The sequence below is a fragment of the Camellia sinensis genome, chromosome 1, assembly GCF_055761805.1.
Source record: "Camellia sinensis isolate YWXY chromosome 1, ASM5576180v1, whole genome shotgun sequence".
NCBI classification, from domain to species: Eukaryota; Viridiplantae; Streptophyta; class Magnoliopsida; order Ericales; family Theaceae; genus Camellia; species Camellia sinensis.
The window spans coordinates 14,804,226-14,828,791 of NC_138961.1; the positions used below are offsets into that span (position 1 = coordinate 14,804,226).

General features: G+C 39.5%; 2 protein-coding genes and 1 long non-coding RNA gene across 3 annotated transcripts; 1 reads left to right on the top strand and 2 right to left on the bottom strand.

The window, feature by feature from the left end:
* Positions 1–2,054: 2,054 nt before the first annotated feature.
* Positions 2,055–5,979, top strand: LOC145819687 (uncharacterized). The gene is made up of 9 exons (XM_082913605.1): positions 2,055–3,232; positions 3,281–3,420; positions 3,517–3,771; positions 4,039–4,154; positions 4,257–4,447; positions 4,525–5,216; positions 5,359–5,409; positions 5,639–5,719; positions 5,870–5,979. The coding sequence occupies exons 1-9, from the start codon at positions 2,055–2,057 to the stop codon at positions 5,977–5,979; spliced, it is 2,814 nt and encodes a 937-aa protein (XP_082769731.1).
* A 1,760-nt stretch (positions 5,980–7,739) lies between these two features.
* LOC145819755 (uncharacterized) lies at positions 7,740–8,702 on the bottom strand. Its single transcript, XM_082913648.1, has 2 exons — positions 8,657–8,702; positions 7,740–8,119 (listed from the first exon to the last, which is right to left on the bottom strand). The coding sequence occupies exons 1-2, from the start codon at positions 8,700–8,702 to the stop codon at positions 7,740–7,742; spliced, it is 426 nt and encodes a 141-aa protein (XP_082769774.1).
* Positions 8,703–8,921: 219 nt separating this feature from the next.
* LOC114299791 (uncharacterized) lies at positions 8,922–9,656 on the bottom strand. The gene is made up of 2 exons (XR_014327613.1): positions 9,435–9,656; positions 8,922–9,272 (listed from the first exon to the last, which is right to left on the bottom strand). It is a non-coding gene; the product is annotated as an uncharacterized LOC114299791 (long non-coding RNA).
* Between the last annotated feature and the right edge of the window lie 14,910 nt (positions 9,657–24,566).

Consider the following 24,566-nt stretch of genomic DNA (forward strand, 5'->3'; position numbering starts at 1 on the left):
GAACCTAAAAATACTACGTCCCACATCTACTACAATTTTGGAGAGATCCAAGCAGGAAAAGGATGGGGATATTGACTTTGAGTGTATGATATTCCCCAACTAGTTTTCCAATGACAAAACTAAAGTTGATTAGGATATTCATTGTAGCACAATGAAGTATTAATATACGGTACATTGGAGTCTAGAGTGGAATTACCTTCAACTACACCAGAAGTGATGCAGTTCACAGGATTCTCAATGTCCCCTCTACTGTGATGGTCAACATTTTTTTCCAATTTCACAGGAACACCTGCAATGCAAGAGAGAACAAAAAGTGTAGTCAGCTATGACAATGTGCTTATGTGATATAATTTTCAGCAATATTAGGTAACTTAGAAAATTTGATCAGAAATTTAATTAGAAAATTGATATGTGATTTAGATCTAATTCTTGTATAGTAAAATTCTTGTCTTAAGTGATTTTATTTCTATGTACTACATGAAGTAGATATTATTCAAAATTTTATTCGAAAAAGTTATGTGGTTTAGATGAATTTGGCACACTTTATTTTTTTGGATAAAATTTTGAGTACACGTGTATTTTCTGGCGTTTGGTATGATGGAAGACGTTTTTCATAGTCAATGAAAAATAAACTTATTTGGGAGTAAAATATTTTTCAATTTTGTAAGATAAAGTGTGTTAGTCATACTAAAGTCTTACCATTGCCATCATTGCCTCCACTTCATCACCACCACCCCACCCCACCCCACCCCACCCCCCACCACTATACCAACACCATCACCCAAAACCAGCACCACCACTAACCCAACCACTAGCATATTAGTTTTAAGGTCATAATCGAAAATATTTTTTGAAAAATAGAAAAATGTTATTTTTAAGAAAATATTTTTCGCAGAAACAAAAGTCTAACCAATGTCACCACGCTACCACTATCACCATGGCTATTGCCCCACTATCACCATCGATATCACTGCCGTTGTCCCACCACCATGCCACTAGCTCCACCTCCACCTCCACCTCCACCTCTACCTCCACACCACCACTAAACATAGAAAAAATAGAAATAATATATTTTTTGGAATTTTTTTTTTGTAGAAAATGTTTTTCATTAGAAAATATTTTGCGCCTAAATAAACTGAGGATAAATCATCAATAAAGAAAATTGCAGAAATAGTAATTGATAGATAGAGAGAGAGAAGACAGGGACCAAATACACTAACGTGAATAGATCAGTTTCTGCTAGAATTGGAATGATGTTCCACTTTGGAATGAAGAAGGCTTTTGAGCAATTGCCATCAACGAATGAAACTGTAGATCTTTTTCTTTCTCTGGTATGAAGCATGCCAAGTGAGGATGACGAGGTAGTAAAGGTTATCACGCCTGGGTATATGAACAGTTTGAGTGGGGATGCTGTTAATAGGCCTGGAATAAATATAGAGGTTGTATTGGATAAAGCCCCATTAAGTTTGGCCTTAGGTAAGCCCACTAACAACCATGTGAATATTGGTTTAAGTAAGCCCAATAATAATTTTGTGGCTTTGGATCAGACCCTTAATAGTTGTTTAGTGGTTCAGGCCCAAGGTAAAAACTCTATAACGTTGGCTGGGGCTCAACTTGGTGGGCTGTTGTCAAATAGGGGATCAAAATCTAACAGAGCTCAATGCCAAATTAGGGCTCTGGGTGATGATGGTTCGGGAAAAGAAAGAAGGGGAGGGATTGCTTGGCCAAAGCAAAAGACTGTGTCAAAAGGTGGAGGATCATCCTCCAAGGCGAATTGGCATAAAGGTCCGGTCTTCTGTGTTGGAGCTTCTGTTTCGTCACGGCAGAAATCACTTGGCCAAGGTTCAGCCAAGAACATTGTCCTCATAGCTGAGGCGATGGAAACTGTTAATCTGGGCAAAGCTTTGGGGATTGATTTTTTAGGCAAGAAAGAAGAGGCGGTGTGTAGAATTGTTGAGCTTGAAGTGGAAGATGCAAGCAAAGCAGCACATGTGGCTACTGCTGTTTGATTACGAGCACCCATTAGGTGGAGGTAAGGTGTTTAAATGTTTGTAATGAAGCTGTTGTCTTGGAATATAAGGGGTCTTGGGCGATCTAAGAAGCGACGAAAAATTAGGAATATAGTTCAGGAGAGGATGGTTGATGTCTTGTTTTTACAAGAAACAAAAAAGGTTGGAGTGTCTGAAGAATTGGTTAAGTCTATCTGGCCATATGATGATTTGGAGTATATGTTTGTTGATGCTGATGGTTGCTCTGGTGGTATTCTGTGTGTATGGAAGGCTAGTGTGTTTTCACTTGCTAAGTGTTGTAGCTCAAGGAACTTCTTAATTCTATCAGGTACGATCCTTCCATGTTTCAATTGTGTTTTCGTTAATGTTTATGCTCCAAATGACGTAACCAGAAGGGGAGTTGTCTGGAATGCACTGCAGAATTTAAAGTTACAGTTTGTAGATCCTTGGTGTTTAGGGGGGGATTTTAATGAGGATAGAAGTATGGGGGAAATGAAGGGGTGTATAAGAAGAGACAAAGGGATGAGGGAGTTTAATGAATTTATTGAGGGTGTTGAACTATATGATGTACCCATGCAGGGTAGACAATTTACATGGAGTAACTCAAGTGTAAGGGGCAGTTGGAGTAGAATAGATAGAATTCTACTTTCATCAGAGTGGCTGGATAAGTTTAACTTTATGCTATGGTGTTTTCCAAGAGGGCTCTCCGATCATTGTCCTCTTCTTCTTATGGAGGATAGCAGGGATTGGGGTCCTAGGCCGTTCCGGTTTGTTAATGCTTGGATTTTGCATCCCCAGTTTTTATCAGTCATTAAGTCTTCTTGGGTAGATTCAGAAGCTAGAGGTTGTGCTGGTTATGTTATTCAAGAGAAGCTTAAAAATCTTCGTCGGGTGCTAAAGAGATGGAATCATGAAGTGTTTGGGAATGTGGCACACTTAGTGAAGGTAGCTGAATCTGAGTTACATAATCTTGACTTATTGGCTGAATTAAGGGAGTTATCATACGCTGAAGTAGATCGAAGGAGACAGCTAAGAAAAGAAGTATGGTCATTAAACAAGAAACAAGAATGGTTATGGCTTCAAAAGTCCAGGATGAATTGGAGCATGCTGAGGGACAGGAATACGAGATTTTTCCATGTTGTGGCGTCTAGGAGAAAAAGCAGGAACTTGCTAAATTCTGTATCTGTGGGTGGGGTGTTGTATGAGGACCCGCAAAGAGTGAAGTTTGAGGTCTTTAATCATTTCAAGCATGTGTTCTCTGAATAATGGAGGATTAGGCCTAAGCTTGTTGGTCAGTTTAAATCTGTTGGTATTGATGGTGTTGCTGATGGTCTTGAAGAAAAATTCACAGAGGAGGAGGTGTGGGCTGCTGTCAAGAGCTGTGATGGGAATAAAGCCCTCGATCCTGACGGTTTTAATCTTCTGTGTTTTCAAAAGTGCTAGAAGGTCATTAAGGCTGATGTGCTGAGGTTTTTCAATGAGTTTCTTGAAAATGGAAAATTGGTAGGTGGTGTTAATAGCTCCTTCGTCACTCTTATTCCAAAAGTCGAGGGTCCAGTTAGCATTTCGGAGTGTAGGCCAATTAGTCTAATTGGCTCTGTGTATAAAACCCTTGCTAAAGTCCTTACTAACAGATTGAGGCAAGTGATTTCTAGGGTAATCGGGGAGGCCCAATCCGCTTTCCTAGGGGGGAGGAACATTTTGGATGGGGTCTTGATCGCAAATGAAGTAGTTGATTGGTGGAAGAGAAGTGGTCAATCAGGTTTGATCTTGAAATTAGACTTCGAAAAGGCCTATGACTATATGAGTTGGGACTGCCTTCTATCTATGATGAGTAGGTTTGGGTTTGGAACAAGATAGAGAAAATGGATCCAGGAGTGTGTATGTACTCCTAGAGTTTCTGTTCTAGTTAATGGGTCTCCTATGACAGAGTTTAGTCCTGAAAAAGGCCTCAGGTAGGGTGACCCCTTGTCACCTTTCCTTTTTAACCTGGTTGCTGAGGGTTTAAATATGTTGATTCAAAGGGCAGGTGAATCTGGGCTTATCATAGGAGCGGTTATTGGTTGGGCTGGGGCAAGCACAACTGTGTCACATTTACAGTTCGCCGATGATATTATAATCTTTTGCAAGGCTGATGTGGGGGAGGTTATAGCAATAAAAAAATTTTTGCGATGTTTCCAATTAGTGTCTGGGCTGAAAATAAATTTCTATAAAAGCTATGTATGTGGAATTGGTGTATCTGAGCAGATGGTAAAGGACTGTGCTGGTGTGCTCAATTGTCAAAATCAAAGTCTTCCTCTAGCTTATGTTGGGTTGCCTTTAGGTGCCAGCCCTAGATTGAAGAAAACTTGGAAACCAGTAATCGATAAAATTAGGGCCAAATTAGCATCTTGGAAAAGGAAACTTCTCTCTTTTGGGGGTCGTCTAACTTTCATCAGGTCTGTTCTGTCTAGTTTACCTGTATACTATTTATCCATGTTTAAGATGCCCAATCTGTGATTAAGACAATTGACAGTTTGAGGGCGGCTTTCTTATGGGGAGGGTCCGCATTAAGGAAGAAGATTCATCTAGTTAAATGGGAGGAGATTACTAAAAGAAGGGACCAAGGTGGGTTGGGAATCAGAAGGCTAAAGGATGTAAATGACTGTCTTCTAGCTAAATGGTGGTGGAGATTTGGTGTTGAAGATAAATCCTTGTGGAAAAGGGTTCTGTGTAGTAGATACCAGTATAATGGTGGGAGATGGTTGCCTTTTCCTTGCTCTGATGAATATTTATCTAAGGTATGGGGTGAGATATTAAGGGTTGGCCAATCAAACCCTCAATTGAAGAGCATCTTTCTTGATAATGTTAAGTTGGTTGTGGGAAATGGGGTCAGGACTCAGGTTTGGTTGGATCATTGGTGTGGGCATCAGTGTCTTATGGAGAAATTCCCTAGGCTGTTCAGTTTATCAACAAAAAAAGACATAACTTTAAGTGCATTGCTGGAGAGGAAAAGATTATCAGGGGTCTGGGAATTTAATTTCCGAAGAGTGTTGTTTGCTTGGAAGGCCGAGGAGTTGGAAAGGTTAGTCAATTTAATTAATCAGGAAGAGTTGGGGGCAGTGGACAGTGACGATTGTTTGAAGTGGCTGGCATGTTCATCAGAACAATTTTCTATATCCTCCCTTTCAAATGCTTTTATGGATAGTCCTTCTATACTGAGCTCTGGTCTGTTATGGCATAATTTGGCCCCTCCGAAAGTTCAGTTCCTTGGTTTCCTAGTGTGGAAAGGTAGATTGAAAATAGCCGTGTTTCTGCAGAAGATTGGCGTGCTAAACCAAAGTGCTTCCATTGATTGTGTCCTTTGCAGGAATGATGCTGAAACAGTTAATCATGTTCTTCTTTGGTGCCCTTTTGTATGGCAAGTATGGTCTACTGTGTTGAATTGGTGGGGGGGGGGGGGTTGTGCTTGGTAATGTTGAAGGGCTGCTACATTGGTGGATGAGATTTAAGTGGAGAAAGTTTGAAGCTAAAATTTGGAAAGTTATTCCATTGGCAATTATGTGGTCTACTTGGAAACTCATAAATGATGTGGTTTTCTCTGGGAAGTAGCTTTGCCTTGCAGAATTCTGTGAGTTGATTATGGCTAGAGTGGCTTTTTGGGTCAAAGCTCATTCAAAGGGGTGTTCTTATTCAGTCCAGGACATCATTCGGAAATTGCAACAAGTCAGGTATGTGCCTTTGTCTTGATGATGTCGATGGTGTTGGGTTGATTCTGTTCTCTTGTAGTTGGTGGAAGTTGGGGGTGTTAGGACTAGATTGGTGGTGCTGCTAGTTTCATTGTTTGGTGTTTGGTTGTTTGTTTTTCTGGTGGGGTGTAGTTCTTTTGGCTTGTTTGTTTTTCTTCTTGGATGGTATCTCACCATCCTCTGGTGTGCTTTTTCCCTTCTTTGCTGATGTGTTCAACTGTTTTGTTGAATCTCATCAATAAAGTTGATCTTTTTTGCTGATAAAAAAAAAAAAACTCAGGTGTATCTTGAAGCAAGGGTAGAGCAATGTCTGTCGGAAAAACCCCCCCAAAAATAAAATAAAAATAATTAGTTAATAGAAATTAGGGTAAATTACACTAACCTCCGTTAAAATTTGAGAAAAACATATCAAACTCTACAAGTTTGGAATAATTATTACATTATACTTCATTAAGATTTTAATTCACATAACATTTTGTTCCATTTTTATAAGTTAATTGATTATTGTATAAAGCAGAAAAATAATCAATGTGTTTGGTTTGAGTTTTTTGGATTAAGTTTTTTCAAAACTGAGTTTTTGATTTTTGTGTTTTTTTGTTTTTAGTGAATATTTTTAAAATTTAACCATTTATTTTATTTTTTTAGATGCACCTTACTTAAATATATCTAAAAAGTAAAAAATTTGTGAAAAAATATTTAAAAAATTAATAAATACATAAAAATACAAAAAATATACCGAATTCTCATATTTTTTTTGGTTATATTTTTGGTATTTAGTGAATTTTAAAAATGTTTTTTTCACAATGTTTTTACTTTTTAGTATATTTATGTTAGGTATGTCTAAAAATTAAAAAAATTGTTTAAAATATTAAAAAAATTTAGTAAAAACAAAAAAATACGAAAAATAAAAAAGTAAAATTTTCTAAAAAGTATTTTTAAAAAACTCTAACCAAGCAAATTATAGTTATCATATCTTTTATATTGAAACATATATTTGATTATTGATTATCCTTGTATCTACGCTCGTTTATATTAATTCTAGTCTTATTAAAAAAAAAGTTAGTAATTATGTCACACTTGTGTGATTTATTATATTTTTCATAAAATCATGAGATTATCAATGTAATTTATCCTATAAATTAAGTTATTCTATTATAACACTTTCATATTAAAATTTATTTATTTATTTCATTATTTTGGTATTGGGAAATTTTTTAAGTTTTTGAATTTTTTATTTCAATTTTGTGAGCTAAAAGCTCTTCAAATAGCAACAATTAAAATATTTAAGAGTAAATTATACTTTTTCGTCTTTATGTTTAGACGTTTTCCCTTTTTGGTCTTTGACATTTTTTTTTCCTTTTTTACTTTGGCCCTTTATATTCATATTTTTTTTTTCCAATTAATTCCTAAAATTAATCTCTGTTCAAAGTTAGTTAAAAAATATCACGTTAGCTGTCACATGATATAAAACATATGTTATTATATCAGGATTTAAGTTTGTATCAGAAGTGTGAGTTATATACAATAATATATATATATATATATATATATATATTTATACACATGATTATCAACAATTATTTATATCTAGTTTTGGACTTAAGTTAGTTTTTAGAGTAATAAATTAAAAAAGCTTAAAACATCAAAGGCAAAAATGAGAAAATAGTGAAAGAAAAAAAATCTAATTTGTCGAAGAAAAATGTTTGAGGGCCACAAAATCAGTGGCTCGAATGGCTCGAAGCTGTCAAAACATGACGTCGTTTTGACAGTTTCGAGCCATTCGAGCCACTGAATTTCGGGCCACCAACCATTGGTGTTTATCGAATATCTAATTACTCACCATAAAGGCCATTAATAGTGAGCTGATGCAAAATTCTGAAGCCTGGTTCACCCTCAAATGGTTTAAGACTTTTGGGTTTATTTTGAGAAAGTGGCAATAAGCCATTTTTAGACAGTAATTGGGACAAATAATGGGTGTTGCCATCCATAGTAGTGACACTCATCAAATAAAGAACCTATGCCCACGAGCAGCTGCAAAAAACAAAGGAATTCGTTTGTCATATGTCCCGACATTTGGCAGGTTTTGGTTGCTTTTCACTAACAGTTTCGCCGCCTCCATGTTTCCAGCTCCGGCAGCCCTGTGAAGTGCTGTCCTTTTTCTGCTGTCACCGAGAGCTAGATCCTCTTGTGACATATGCTCCTCAACTAGCTTCTTCACAAAATTATTTCTCTGATTTGACTTTACTGCAACGATGAGAGCTGTTTCTAAGTCTGCCGTTATGGCAGCCCTCACTGCTGTGTTATCTGGTTCTTTTTCTATAAATTTGCTGGCCATCTCCCAGTCACCTTCGATTGCAGCTCTGTGCAGTGCCACATAACGACCTGCAAAAATGGCCAACAGAAAATTCAAAGTAAATTTAAGTTTTTAGATGCTGTTTCAAATAATAATATATTATTATTTTCTGAGTATTTTCAATCGTCTTCTCCACAGCTCATTAAGTTTTACTAAAATTTCTGTGCAATAGGAAAGAATTTCATTTCGGGAGTAAGACTTCTTTCCAGTCCTTCAAAAGGAATAGATCATTGGGGCAGATTGTTATGAGCTCTATTTTGATAATTTGATTTGTTAACTCTTTTAATATATATTATTTAAATTTTAAAATTTCATTATTGGATGTCAAAATCAACTTTTAAGAAAAATTTATACGGAAGTTTTGGTAAATGTAAGCATATTCCAAGGCTAAGGGACATTGTGTGGAGGTTGAGGGAGAGTGAGGAAAAAGATAGTAATCTAGGCAGATAAAAGCCAAATATTGGGTACTTTTATAATATGTACTTTAAAAAGGATATATCTTAAGTAGATTATGACAATTTGTGATTTTGGTAATAAGTAATAAGAGACATGTAACAAATTTAAACCTTTAAAATATTCCAACGTTGTCCACACTGTTAAAATTAATGCCATATTTACATTAGATATATTGGATACATTGCATGCATTGGATACATTGAGTTCATACATTCTTTGTATTCATGTATTTTTATATTCAAGTATTTTATATTTGTTAAGTACATTGTCTAGATTATATTCATGTACCTAATTAAGTACAAGGTTGTTTAGGTTCATGGATCTTGTTCATTGAAGTTATGTATAATCTTCTCTATATAAAAGGATGTAAGCCTATGGGCAAGATATATGAATCAATAAGTGATAAAAATTCAATACAAAATATAGTTCATTCTAAAGAGAGTTTTATCAAAAGCTAACACACACAGCTTTAGCATTTTTAAACCGCAGAACTCGTTTGGCCGTATCTTTGGTGAGCGTTGTCAAGATCCATCCCCGTACGAGGTCGTTTGATTTTTTCCAGTACTCGTATTCCTCATTCTTAATGTACTTTTTGCCGCCACTAGTAGAATCACCACCACCACCAGCAGAATCACCACCACCAGCATTTGGGACCGGCACTGGCACTGGGACCATTTCAAGGGGAGCCTCATCCGTGCCGTAGATGAAACCATCCAAGCGTTGACTCTTATACTGTGTTTGGTTAGGGGATTTGGGAAGGGATTTGGAAAGGGAAATGGAAAAGGTAGGTGAAATGTGAATAAATTATGCCTATATTTCACATAGTTTCACACACCTTTTCCCTTTCCCTTTCCAAATCTCTCCCCAAATCCCTCCACCAAACACAACATTAATGAATTTGATCATTAGTTCTCTCCACTTTTCGTAGTTGCTGTCTGAGAGCATTTCGATGACATATTCCTCCACTTTAGACTCTGATGGATACGGGTACTTCTCTAAATAGAAACCAGTGCTTGAGGAAGCCATTGATGGAAAGCTAGCTAGGTAGTTAGTTTGAGTTCCTCTCTCTCTCTCTCTCTCTCACAGTTTAAAATTTCAGAGTGTGCAATGATACAATGCAGATGATAAGCAATTTAATATTTGATCGACCCTTTTGTGTGAGTGATTCCTTCCTTGCTTGTGCATGGTAGCTATTTTTATAGTAGTTGTTTAGTCCTTTAAGTTTTGCATTTGATTGCTTAAATGATGGTTTATATTTATTTTATACCATACATTTTTCTTGATGCCTTGCTCATAACAACAGATTGGTATCACCCTCTTTAGCTCCCTTCTCTTGGATCTCATAAATTCAATTAGACTAATTACACCCATCTTACTTTTTTTGAACTATGCATATTTTTGTTGCACTTTCAAAACTACAAAATATGAGTTTAAATAATTCATACCAGTCAAGCTGTTCAAATTGATTAATGGGAGCTGTGCGTTTTCAAAATTTTACATGAAAGCTCTGCTTGTTTCGATGTAATATTTTTCATTGTTTGGTTAACTAAAACATTTTTTAAGAAAGATATTTTTTGTCATAGTCCTCTATCACTTGCCATTAAAAATTTCGTAAGTCAATTTTTAAGAACCTCTCTTCTAGCTCGACCCTTTAAGCAGCACATTGATCTTTAAAATGGTGGATTTTTATTATATTTCTACCTAATGCATACAATAGTTTTACATCGAAACAAAAGGAGTTGAAATTTTGACAAAATATCTCCAAAGTATTGTTGCTGCTTTTGGTTCCCAAAATATGCTGTTTGTTTCATTTTTGCTCCCAAATCTTTTAATTTTATAATATATATATCTATTTGTAAAGTTTCAAAAATATCCCAAGTCCGTTGAGTTTTGAGGACCATTTGAACTCATTTCCTAGCTGGGTGATTAAATTGACAAAATTAAAAGATCGTTCATTAAAAAAAAATTCAGAACTATTGATGCAATTAGTCCCAAAACTCTTTTAAAAATATCACTTTGGGCCAAGTATTAGATGGCTATAAACACAATTTATACTGATTTAGCGTAAATCCATGTACACGTCCACTCTTCAAACTTCTCTTTGACTTATTTTATTATTCTTCAATTAGTGTTATAACGAGCATTATTATTCTTCAAATATTATATATTATAACAAACAAGTTTTCGGATTACTTCTTGGACTTTGAGGCCGTGGAATTTTTATAAAGGAAAGAAAAAAGGATAGTGAAATGTAAATAAAATATAACTATATTTTATCCACATATTTCTTTTTTCTTTTCAAATCTTTACTCAAATTCGTGATCCAAATACAGCATTGTCACTACAGGAAATTACACTTTTGCCGACTAAAAAGTTTGTCGGTAAAAGTCTGTTTTTAGTCGGCAAAAGTCTTTTGCAATTAATATTTTTTGGTCACCACTTTGGTCGTGGATACATGGTCATTGTTGAATATATAATTACCGAGACTAAAGCATTTTGTAGCTAAAAAACGTTAGTCGCCACAAAATACTATTTTCCCAACCAAACTTGTTAGTCACCAAAAGTAATGTTTGCTCGACTAAAACTTAAGTTGGCAATAGACCTATTCGCGACCAAACTCTTTGATTGCCAAAATTAATAATTTTACTGACTAATTATTTAGTTGCCAAATGTACCCTTTCGCCTACCAACATTTTGGCCGTCAAATGTGAGTGGTGATATACCGACTAACAACTTTGGTTGGCAAAAGTATTACTTATCTTTCCCGACTAATCATTTGGTCGCCAAAAGAGGAAAAACAAAACCAATTTTTAGTCGCCAATTCAATATTTTTTATTTATCAAAATATAATAATCCATCAAATCCATTCAATATAACCTGTAATTTGCTAGAACCATTCAAATCAACAAAATTAACTGAATCATGAACATCCAACAAAATATATTAATCATCCAATACTTAACCTGTTTAATTAAAGTTATCAACTATTATAAATTTTCATCCACATGTAATTTCAAATTACATAATCGTCCAACTAAAAATGTCATGTAATTTATATAATCATCCAATTCACATCCATCTAGCATAAAAATTTAAAACATAACAAGTACTTATTATTATATTTTAAATTTTTACCCATGCGTATCTATTCAAAAATATAACTAGTAGTCTATCAAATAGTTTCCATATATATCTATCAAAAAATATATATTCCTTCAAAAAATGTAACAAATGCCAACTAGTCTTATACAAGTCAACTTCATGCACGAGTTCATCCATCTGTACAAAAGAAAAAGAAAATAATTTCATGTAATTTTTTCATGAAAATATTTGCACATCAAATGATTGTAAAATTAGACAAAAAATGAAAAAGGTCTATGGAAAGTAAAGGTATACCATTTTGTAAATAAAATAACAACATTCATATGTATATATCCAATCAACATTACAATTTTATCAATGTCAATGCACTCCATTCAGAAAAATTCCAATGGTAATAGATGTATGACCCGCAAATTAAATGGTATATATAAAAAAAAGGAAATAAGCTCCACATTGATCCAGTACGCACAAGCTTCCAAAAAGCTTTATCAATACACTTGCTACAACCAACAAAAGATTCTCCATATTTAAAAGAAAACTTCCCATAGTGGATATAATAATTTTAACAAGTCAAACATCATCTCCATCACAAAGCTTATCCAATAAATATACACAATTTAAAAATTCCATCTAATTATCCATAGGTTTACAAGGCAGAGACTTTATAGTCATCGTTTGTGTGAAACATTTAATAAAACGGGATCTCCTAATATATATATATATACACATATATTTAAAGTGTGCATTTATATATATAGTGTGTGAGTGATTTTCTGACCACACTGCCAAATCAGTATTCAACTGGAGAGCACTGACAGAATAGATGGCACCTGAATGACTTGCAACAAAAAGAAGAGATTTCGGTGGTGGTTCGTCCACCCGGGGGCACTCCGACGATCAAGTCAGTTATCTCTCAAAGATAATCAATAGTGCTTAACTCACTGTTCTGAATATAAATTGCGTACCTTAGACCCATGGGGGTGCCTCTCTTTTATAGTTAATTCAATCATTGTCCCAACAGAAGCCTTGCTTCAATGGACTTTAGCTCAGTGCTTATCTTGGACTTTTCAAATAGATAAATATAAACTCTCTAAGAGCTTTATCCTTATCCAGGCTGAGTCCCTTCTTTATTCTAAGACTCTTGTCCCTTATCCGCTTATCCCGAATTCTGATATCTTCGGAGATAACCTCGGCCTAGCCGAGATCACCTCGACGTCATGACCAGGACACATGGTACCTCGGCTTACACGTCGGCGTCACCTTGGCCACGTGTTGGTACTCAGAAAATATATCGCCACAACTGCCCCCTAGGTTCTATTACCTCGGCATTCTGTGGTGATGAAACCTTTATCAGTACTTCCTTCCAGTACGTCGGCTTAAAATTTCTCAGCCGAGATCATCATATAGGCCGACATTTTTTTAAAGAACAAGAATTCTAAGAGCTTCTTCAAGCGTATGAGCTGTCATACACAATAACTCAACCGTTTTAGCCACGCGGCTTCCCCTTATTGGATCGTACTTGATACACGTCTGTAAGTCGAATTTTGCTTGCCTGCGCCGTCTGACGCATACGTCGTTTTTGGCACATTAATTGCCTTTTTGCTGCCGTTTCAAGTTTTGACAAAACTTCCTTTATTCCCCCGTCTTTTCACTCTTCTCTATTATTTCTGAGACTTTCTCTCTCTCTAGCTTTTCCTTCCAAATCCTCTATTGTTCAAGTCCCCCTAGCTCTACACCTTGCTGTATTCGTCTTCTCCGGTGTGATTTTCACCACTTTATCGCTTTTGCAACCGTTGTCTGACTTCGGCGATCCTCACACCTACTTCACTTTTTCTGGTAAGCCACTATTCCTCCTAGTTTTAGTTCTTGTTGCTCTTTAAGAAGTTTCACTTCATTGCTTGTTGCCAATGCTGTTTTGCTCAAGTATTCGATTTATGAATGATGTATCTGAGCGTGTCTATTTCATGACTTTGCTTTTGCCCATGTCTTGAATACACACGCTGCTCACAATTTTCTTGCACTTTTGCCACTGTTCTTGGCCTTATACCCTTGCACCCACTCTGGCACAGTGTTCTTGATAGTTCATCACTGTTCTTGATTCTGAAACACATTCTTGCTTTTCTGTTTTTTGTGAGTTTTCCAGATTCGTGCCTTCAATCTTCGTTTCCATAGATCTAGGTTTGGGATTTGTTTGTAGAACCCATGAATTTTTAGGAAGAACTGAAAACGATACCCACAAATTCTTACCCCAGCTCACTTTTAGGTTTTTGCCGAGGTCCATATAACCCTTACAAAACGCCTTCCTTCTGAAATCCAGCTCCCACAATTTAAGCCGATATCATGGGTATGTGGAAGCATAAGGTAGACACCCCGACCAAGTTAGAGCACTTTAGGCGAGAGTTTGACATTCCGGCAGATGTCCAGTTGAGGTTGGCTGGGGAGAATGACTCTATCATGCCCACAACCGATTCTATGCTCTTCCCTGTTGTAGCTTTTATCGAGTGTGGACTTCGGCTCCCACTCAATATCCTTTTCCGTGAGATAATCCATTACTATAAGTTGAACCGCATGCAGCTTGCCATCAATTCCTACCGAGTCATAAATGGTATAATTGCCTTAGTCAAACAAGAAAACGCTAGAGCTACTTTAGCCGACATTCAATATTGCTACACCATGTGTGGCCTCAAAAAAGACATAGGCTATATTTACTACCTTAAACCGAGGTCCACAGAGTACAAAATCGTTGCCGACCTCCCAGACTCCAACAAGGGAGCTAGGGATGACTACTTTATTACCTCGGGAAACTGGGAGTTCACTCTAGACGAGAACCTCCACCTCTACCCTCTTCCTCGAACAGTCTTTGTAGAGGGTAATGGTAAGAGCCCAGTGTTTGTATTTATCGTTTTTAAAGTCATCAATACTTCGTTTATTCTAAAGTCTGTTTTTCTTGTAGCTCTTCCTCAGCCACCAAAGGGCTTCCACCAGTCTTTCTTCCCCAGCAAAGACTTGAAGAAGCTACTGGACCTGTCAGTCCACAAATGCAGAGTCCCTTTGGTACTCAATTTCATCCTAACCTACAAATCAGTACTCCCCGACGTCCCAAAAAAGAAAAAAAGCCAATCGCCCCCTTCTACCACAACTCCTCAAGCCGCCTCCATATCTCGACCAGATCAAGGATCAACCTCTGATCTAACTGAGCAGCCATCAACCTCAGCTCCATATCTGATCCCACCATCCCAACGCCAACGCTGGTGACGAATTGTTTTTGCTGCCAAGATGGGCCGCTAGAAAGCAGTTGCTAAAGATCTCCTGGGCAACATTCCATCTGCCATAGACGCTCAACCAGCACCAACTCAGCCCCCAAAACCAAAACAAAAAAGGATAAAGAAAGCTCAGCCAAAGGCAACGGTGACTCAGATTGATACTGAGGACACCTTGCCAATTTCCAAATTGCCTTCGAGTGAGAAAACCCCTTCTGCCGTCGAGAAAAGGCCCGCCGAGGCCCAACCATCCGAATCCACTAGGTCAAAGAGGCCAAGGTCCGAATCTGCAACAGCTTTGGGCTCAATGAAATATGATGCCCCCTAGGCTCCACCTATTACATTGGAGGATAGGCCGTTCAAAATTGATGATAGTGCCGATTATGTTAACGTCGGTGTTGCTCTTAGCACAGCTCTGCTCCTTCCTAGAGATCTCAACCGAAACGCCGAGATGAACGAGTATGAAAACTTTGCTCTGATATTACAGCACTTCGTTCAGGTAAGTCACTCTACCTGGTAATTTTCTTTCTCTATTTTTCCATAATTTAGAGAATTTTACTACCTTCTGTTTTGTTCACTTTTAGGCCATCCAGCATGCTCATTCCTTCTAAATGCAAGCCTTTGAGAACTAGAAGGAGCTGGCCGACAAGAAGAGGGAGGTCTCTAGTCTGCAGAAGACCAACAAAAACTTACAATAAAAAATGAAGACACTGGCAGACCAGGCCGAGGCTGCTGTCAAAGCCAAAGATGAGGCCGAGGAGAAGGCAGAATCTAGAAAGGCCATCAAGAAAGTTCTTGAGGCCGAAAAGAAAGAGGCCAAGGAAAAGATGGTTCAGGCCCATAAAGAACTGTAAGACGCCTTGGCCACAAAAGATGCCGAGCTCAAGGTCGTCGATCAGAAGGGATACAATGAGGGGGTAGCCGATGTCACGGCAGACTACGAAAAACAGGTGAAGCAGGCATGCAACAAGGGTTTCACCCTTGGTTGGATGACCTTGCTAAAAAAGCTCGAAGTCCCCGAGGACTCCCTCCTCAGGAATGCCGACGTACTTCCTCTTCCTTTCCTCCCAACTCCAAGCCAATCCGACGACGATTCTGAGTCTGAGGAGGAGGCTTTGGTGAGGAAGTCCAAGGAAGCTGCTGGGACCAACTCCCCTACTCAAAATGAGCAAGTCCTAGAGTTGACTCAAGATGAAGAGGGTGAGGAGGTTCCCAAGGATGCTACTCCTGAGAAGGCATCTTCGGACGTGCCTCTCGCCGACAAGAGCCTCAGTCAAACCGTTCAAGAAATAGATGCTGAGTTTGCGGCTGAGAAGGCTGCCGAGATGTCCTCCTAGCAGTCTTTTGAACTTCAAACCCAACCATCTGGTATTGCCAAAGAGTCTTAATTTTGATGTCCTTTTCCTTTGTATTTTGTACTTTTGCTTTTCTTCTTCTTGGAACAATTGTAAGTTTTGGCCGACATGTCATCTTTTGAATGTTAATACAACTTCCTTTCCCGAATGCTTGTATCTTTGTCTTTTATTGCTCTTGTATGATTCCATACTTAGAATATTTTGCATATCTTCAACACACACTTTATCTGTGTAATTTTTTTGTGGTGAAATACCTCGGCTACACCCACTAACGGTTTTCATCGGCAACTACATGAGTACTCAGTTTAACTTGTAAATTTTTCACAAATTTCAACAAGTGTATAACCTTAGTTTAACTTCAACTTGTAAATTTTTTCAAATTTCAACAAGTGTTAATCATGATCTCGATTTAACTTCAACTTGTAAATTTTTCTCAAATTTCAACAAGTGTTAAACATGATCTCGGTTTAACTTCAACTTATAAATTTTTCTCAAATTTCAACAAGTGTTAAACATGATCTCGGTTTAACTTCAACTTATAAATTTTTCTCAAATTTCAACAAGTGTTAATCATGATCTCGGTTTAACTTCAACTTGTAAATTTTTCTCAAATTTCAACAAGTGTTAAACATGATCTCGGTTTAACTTCAACTTGTAAATTTTTCTCAAATTTCAACAAGTGTTAAAACCATCATCTAACTCTCTGCCCCCTAATGTGAACTTGAGTTCCACTTTCGTTCTCATTATACATGTTTTCTGGAAACGCTATCAATTATCATATCGGTCAAGAAAAAAATCAAGCTTTATTTATTACTTCGGCTAATAACAAGGAACAAGAAAATTTAATGATAAAAAAACTTAAGATTGCAAGTATTCCAGGGCCTTGGCAACTCTTTGCCCTCATTATCCTCAAGCCGATACGCCCCATTACCTAGTACCGAGATGATTCTGTAGGGTCTTTCCCAATTTGGGCCAAGCTTGCCCTCTCTGGGATCCTTCTTGTTGCCGACGACTTTTCTCAAGACAAGGTCACCGACTTGAAACTCCCTTGGGTTAACCTTCTTGTTATAAGCTCTGGCAAGCTGTTGCTGGTATGCTGCGAGCTGAATTGCAGCTCTCTCCCTTCTTTCTTCTAGAAGATCCAAATCTCGGGCTAAGAGTACATCATTAGTCCCGTTCTCTACTCCCTGGGTTCTGATCCTTGGGATGCTGACCTCCAGCGGAATGACTGCTTCTGTGCCATAAGCCATGGCAAAGGGGGATTCCCCTGTTGATCTTTTCGGCGTAGTCCGATATGCCCAGAGTACATTGGGCAACTCATCCACCCACTTTCCTTTTGCTGCCTGCAGCCTCTTCTTTATCCCATCCAAGATCACTTTGTTAGATGCTTCTGCTTGTCCATTGCTTTAGGAAAAGCTTGGGGTTGAAAAGTAGTTCTTGATTTTGAACTTTGCACATAAGCTCTTAATTAGCTTACTGTCAAATTGTGTTCCATTGTCTGCAACTATTACTTTTGGAATCCCAAACCAGGTGATGATGTTCTTCCATATGAAACTCTTCACATCCACATCTCGAATCTTGGCATGGGGTTCAGCTTCTATCCACTTGGTGAAGCAATCTGTTGCCACCAGCAGGTACTTCCTTTGTCCAGTTGCTTGGGGGAGTTGTCCAACAAGATCCATGCCCCATTGGGCAAACCTCCAAGGACTGGATACTGGATTCAGGTCTGCTACTGGTTGGTGTATCAGAGGTGCAAACCTTTGGCACTTTTCACATTTCTTCACATAAGTTTCTGCATCTTTCTGCATGTAGGGCCACCAATACCCCTGGGTAATGGCCCTATGGGCAAGTGATCTGCCCCCAGCGTGGCTTCCACATATTCCTTCATGTATTTCGTATAGAAAATCTTTAATTTGTGAAGGATGTACACACCTCAAAAGGGATCCAGTGAAGGATCTTCTGTAGAGATGCCCCTCTGCTGTCAGACTGAATCTTGTCGATTTCAATCTGATCTTGTGTGCCTCTTTGTGATCGTCTGGCAGTTTTCCTTCTTTCAGGAATGCTACTATTGCATCTATCTAGCTGGGTCCCATGTCCACACACATTGCTTCACGCTCTGTAGTCAATGGTTTGATGCTCGGGCCCGACAAGTAGTCAACCATAATCGTCCTTGCTTTTCCAAGTTGCATTGCACTCGCCAGGTTGGCCAGTGCATCAGCGTGACTGTTATCATCTCGGCTAACCTAATGTAGTCGGCAGTTCTGAAACAAGGACACCAACCTGTTGGCCTCTTTTGCATAGGCAGACATCCTTTCATCTCGGGCTGCAAACTCGCCCGTTGTCTGCATGACTATAAGCTGGGAGTCACAAAACACTATTACCTCATTTGCTTCTACTGCCGCTGCCAATTTCAGTCCTGCAATGAGTGCTTTATACTCTGCTTCATTGTTTGAGGCCTTGAACCCCAAACGAATCGATTGTTCTAGTATCTGCCCATCTGGAGATACTAGTACTACTTCTGCCCTCGCTCCTTGTCGGTTTGAACTCCCATTAACAAATAGTCGAAAGGAGTTGCCGATATAAATGCTGCAGGGTCTGAGTTTTTCTTCCTTCCTTTGTTTCGTTGCCCTCGGTTGGGCTCCTCCTTGCTCGCTTGGACATCGTTCACCTCGGCTCAACGGAGCCTGATGTGTGATGGCTCCTAGAGTGAATTCGGCCACGAAGTCGGCCAAGACTTGGCCTTTGATTGCTGTTCTGGGTCTGTATTCCAGGTCATATTGCCCCAAGGCCACTGCCCATCTGGCTATTCTGCCTGTCAGATCCCCGTGCTGCAACAGGGACTTCAAAGGGTGTTCTGTTAGCACCACAATTTTGTAGGCTTGAAAGTAATGGTTCAGCTTCTTTGAAGCCATTACTAAAGCCAGCGTCAATTTCTCAAGGGGTAAATACCTGGTTTCTACATTAGTCAGGGTTTTGCTTACATAGTAAACAGCCCTTTGCTTCTCTTTTTCTTCTCGGATTACCACTGCGCTTACTACGTGCTCTGAAACTGCTAAGTACAGGGACAGCTCCTCTCCAGGTGCTAGATTTGAGAGAATTAGAGCCGTGGTCAAATACTTCTTTAAGTCAGCCAAGGCGACTTCGCACTCTTCTGTCCATAAGAAGTCTGTGACCTTCTTCACTAAGCTGAAGAAGGGTTTGCATTTGTCAGAGCTTCTACTTATGAACCTGTTCAGGGCTACAGTCCTTTCAGTCAGCATTTGTACCTGTTTTGCCGACGTCGGGCTCTTCAACTCTAGGATGGCCTTAATCTAATCTGGGCTGGCCTCAATGCCTCTTCCGGTCACCAGATATCCCAAGAACTTACCTGATCTAACTCCAAATGCACACTTCGATGCATTGAGTCGGAGCCAATATGTTTTAAGGATGTCAAAGACTACTTTCAGGTCAGCCAAATGACCTTCAGGTTCCTTGGTCTTTACGACTATGCCATTGATGTAAACTTCCACCGTTCCGCCAATCAGGTGTTTGAACATCTTGGTTACCAATCTTTGGTAGGTTGCTTCTGCGTTTTCAACCCAAAAGGCATCACTCTGTAACAATACAGCCTTTTTGGGGTGATAAACGCAGTCTTCTCCTCATCTGGGGGGTACATGGCTATCTGATGGTACCCCTGTAGGCATCCAGGAAGCTCATCCTTCCATGCCCTGAATTGGCGTCTACCAGTTGGTCAATCTTGGGTAGAGGAAAATTGTCTTTGGGACAGGCCTTCTTCAGGCTGGTAAAGTCCACACAGACCCTCCATTTACCATTCTTTTTCTTCACCACCACTGTATTTGATAGCCATGTCGGGTAATTTACCTCTCGAATGGCCCTGGCCTCCAGAAGTCTGTCTACTTCCCTTTTCACTGCTCCGACATGCATCAACGTCGGTCTTCTTGCTCCTTGGATTACAGGTTTGGCCGACTAGTCAACGTTCAGTTTATGGCAAGTGACCTCGGAGTCAATCATAAGACGTCCAAACAAACACCTCAATATTTGTTCTCAGGAAAGCCTCCAACTCTTTTTTCTCTTCTTCGGCTAAGCCCGAGCCGAGAAGAAAGAAACGTTCTTCATTCCCCTCATGGACGAGGATTTTCTTCAGTGCTTCTTCACTCTTCTCGGCTGACTCATTGCCGACGTCCTCTAGGACTTCCACGTCCTCGTCTTCGATCTCCGCCTTCTTTGGTTCTCGTATGCTGCAAGTGGATTTCATTGTTGCCATGGAGCAATTCTTTGCCTGTAGCTGATCTCCTTTGACCTCCTCTATTTTATGCTCTGTTGGGAACCGCAATAGTTGATGCAATGTTAAGGGAACAGCCCCCATTGCATGTAACCATGGCCTTCCCAAGATAATATTATAAGGGGAGGGTGTGTCGATTACGGTGAACTCTGTCTTTATCTTTTTCATGCCAACCTGCACATCTAGGCTTACTGCTCCCAGTGGCCATGTCGGTATTCCATTGAACCCGACCATTGGGCCATTAGATTGTTCCATATCGTCTGGGTGAAGGCCAAGCTCCTTGTAACATCTGACATACATGATGTCACAAGAGTTGCCTTGGTCAATGAGGATGCGCTTCACTTGGCACTCCCCAACCTGGAGGGATACTACCAAGGCATCGTTGTGCGGATGTTGGACCATCTCCAGGTCAGTTGCAGTAAAGGACACTGCTAGTCCCTAGTACTTCTCGACCTGAGGTCTTTTCTCCCTTACTTGGTACACATGCTACAAGTGCCTCACCTTCTGGGTCTCCCCCCGTATTTTGTTTTCGTTGACCTTTGAGTAGATTACATTAATTACCTGGGGCCTGCCTGCCTGCGGCTGCTGTGCTGGGGGAGGTGGAGCTTCTGGTGCCTGAGGCAGTCTTGCCTGCTCTTCCCTTGTCCTGGCCTCATCTACAAGGTCCGTCAAATGGCCTTGCCTTACCAGGTCTTCCAGGTGTGCCTTCAGGGCTCTACAACCCTGGGTCATATGCCCATCTTCGTTATGGTAAGCACAATGCTTACCAAGGCTTCGTCCCATAAACTCTCCTGGTACCCTTGCTGGTGCTCTGAAATAGGGTTGGGTTTGGATTTTATCCAGGGCTTTGTGAATGGGGATTCGGAACACAGTTGTGACTGCCTGTGCAGCCCTTAGTCCTATCTCCTGCTTGTTGGATTCATTGTTACCTCAACCTCGCTTCGGTGAGCCGTTTCCTTTTTCTTGCTTTATCGCCGTGGTTCCTGGCATGTCTTCCTCGGCTCTGGTATATTTCTCAATTCTAGCCATGAGCTCCTCCATGCTTTTTGGCAATGTCTTTGCCGGTGATTTTCGGAGTAGGCAACCATCTTTCAGACCGGTTTTAAATGACACGACGGCCACTTCTTGGTTGCATTCTGATATTCGGTTGAACACCTCGTAATACCTCTTGGCGTAGGCCCTCAGGCTTTCGTCCTCGCCAATCTTCAAAGCCATTAGGGCGTCTACCCTTAAGGGCTGTAGTTTGTTTGTTATGAACCTGGCCACAAACATCTCGGCCAGGCCTTTCTAGGTTTTCACACTTCCTTTCGGCAGTTTGTGAAACCAATCCGATGCAATCTCCCCGAATGATGAGGGGAATACTTTGCAGAGCAACGGCTCGTTTCCAGTGTACAATGCCATCGAGTTCAGGTATAATCCGACGTGAAAGTTAGGGTCTGACTTCCCATCGTATATCTGGAACCTCGACATACTGAATCTCTTCGGGGCCTCCACTTTGTCTAACTCTACCGAGAATGGTGTTCTCGGTTTAACAGGGAAAGTTACCTCGGCATGCTCTTGCTTCCTCTTGAGGTAATCTCTCAAGTCCTCTTTGGTCTGGCCAGGAGCTTGGCTGTCTCCTGATTTTAGTCTTTTAGGTACAGTACTTTCAGTTTCGTTGTGACCCCTTTTTGACCTTTCTCCATTGGTCGCATCGAAGCACAACTCCTGCCTTTGAACATGCCGATGTTCTTTGGGGTCTGCTTCCTTGGTGAAGTGTGTCCTTCGAGGTTCTTCCCTTCTTGGCTCTCCTCGCCCGACCTCCCTCGAAGGCTGGTGAGAATGTCTTTCGCTCCTGGCGTGCTGGGGGGCTACAAGGATAGTTTTCTGCCCTCCCTTCTGGCATTGGCCGCTGGAATCGGCGTGTCCTGCAGTGGGAATGGTGGCTGCATGACATTGTTTTGCATCATGAAGTTGACGATCGATTGCAGGTTAGCCAACTTGTTTGTCATGTTTTTCACCTCTTCGTCCCTTCGCAAGCATCTATCTTTCCATACCTGGAGGTTATCTTCGTTATAGTATCCGCTTTGGTCTGTTTTCTTTGGTACGTCGCCTTCCTGGCTGACGTCTTTCACTTCGTGATTCTGGTCTTTGTTGCAATTGTCCTCCTCGACGTTAACGTCAACAGGTCTCCCACTCCCAGTAGAAGTGTTATCTCCCACCTTCTCTTTCTGTCCGTCATTGGCCATCTATTCTCTTTTCTTTCCCACAGATGGCGCCAAATTGTGTGAATGATTTTCTGACCACACTGCCAAATCAGTATTCAACTGGAGAGCACTGGCGGAATAGATGGCACCTGAATGAATTGTAACAAAAAGAAGAGATTTCGGTGGTGGTTCGTCCACCCGGGGGCACTCCGACGATCAAGTCAGTTATCTCTCAAAGATAATCAATAGTGCTTAACTCACTGTTTTGAATATAAATTGCGTACCTTAAACCCATGGGGGTGCCTCTCTTTTATAGTTAATTCAATCCTTGTCCCAACAGAAGCCTTGCTTCAATGGACTTTAGCTCAGTGCTTATCCTAGACTCTTCAAATAGATAAAGATAAACTCTCTAAGAACTTTATCCTTATCCAGGCTGAGTCCCTTCTTTATTCTAGCACTCTTGTCCCTTATCCGCTTATCCTGGATTCTGATATCTTCAGAGATAACCTCGGCCTAGCCGAGATCACCTCGGCGTCACGACCAAGACACGTGGTACCTCGGCTTACACGTCGGCGTCACCTTGGCCACGTGTTGGTACTCAGAAATAAAATCCCCACACATAGTGATCATTGATATTTGCTCAGTACATAAGTCCAAAGACATAATGATCTTCACTAAAACACATGGATGTGTCTAATTACACAAAGTCTAGTCAAGAGAAAGGCTCTATAGTCGCGCATAGGTGGGCGAATGCATTTAGTCTTTCAATCAATGTTTGCATTTGGGTTTTATACCTCATTTTGCAATAACTGGACAACATCAGTGAATATTTGATCTAGCAAGTTAGCTACTATGACCTTCACATTACAGGAGTTGTGATGTTTAAATACAATATATATATATACAACCTTATAATAGATGTATAAGCGGTACTTTGAAGCTTGAAATACCATTAAAACAATGAAGTAACTCCAAGAAGATGATATAACCAAAGTAGTTCTGGCAACTATCAGTCACACCTATGGACAAGCACAAATTGCTTGAAAATTCCCAAAGCCCAGTCTTAATTGATGGAGGCATCAAGTCATATCCAAGCGAGAGAAACTTTAGTGGGTGTCAGTCTTGGTAACTGACCTAGTAGGCTTCCACCTCAAACCCTTACACATCTTGCTTAGATGCCACGCCAGCAACTTTGCCACTATGGTTCTATAGATTTGGGCCATGTCGCGCATACATATCTTCGTAAATTAAAAATAATCAACTCATGAAAATACTATGCACCCGGAAAGTAATGATGAATTAATGAAAGTAAAAAGTCAATAGTAGGTTAAAAAATGCCACTACAAATGAAGCCTGAAGATGACTTTAAACTAGAAAGACATAGATTTAACATATTTGCATTAACAAAACAAAATACACCCTAAACCTACCTGATTTTTTACTTTTTCCTAGTTTGAAGTTAATGCAAATATGAAGTTTTAAACTAATACAAGTACATATAGGAAACAGTGTGCATAGAACAATTAGGAATGCCATCCATATTAATCAACGTTATCACAAAAAGTGGTGGCTTCAACAAAATCTGAATAGCAAAGATTACGTTGACACATATATGCCATATATCTCCAGTTTTATTCATGTGAGGATCTAGTGCTAGCTCTACCATTCCATGGACTCAAAATATTTGTTAGAAAAGTGTATATATATTATTAATTGGTAAAAAATAATATATCAGACTTGATTTATTAAGTTAAAACACAGAGCATCAAAAATCGAGTTCATAATTAATTTACCCTATCTACATATACTTGAATACATTGAGTAAATAGTAGGAA

Bases quoted from the DNA above. Each gene is read 5' to 3' on its own strand.
- LOC145819687 (XM_082913605.1), top strand. From the start codon at position 2,055: ATGAAGCTGTTGTCTTGGAATATAAGGGGTCTTGGGCGATCTAAGAAG. The intron at 4,155-4,256 runs GTTATAGCAATA...GTATCTGAGCAG, and splicing joins GCAAGGCTGATGTGGGGGAG to ATGGTAAAGGACTGTGCTGG. The intron at 5,720-5,869 runs GTATGTGCCTTT...GGTGGGGTGTAG, and splicing joins CGGAAATTGCAACAAGTCAG to TTCTTTTGGCTTGTTTGTTT.
- LOC145819755 (XM_082913648.1), bottom strand. From the start codon at position 8,702: ATGGCATTAATTTTAACAGTGTGGACAACGTTGGAATATTTTAAAG. The intron at 8,120-8,656 runs GTTTAAATTTGT...CCATTTTTGCAG, and splicing joins AACGTTGGAATATTTTAAAG to GTCGTTATGTGGCACTGCAC.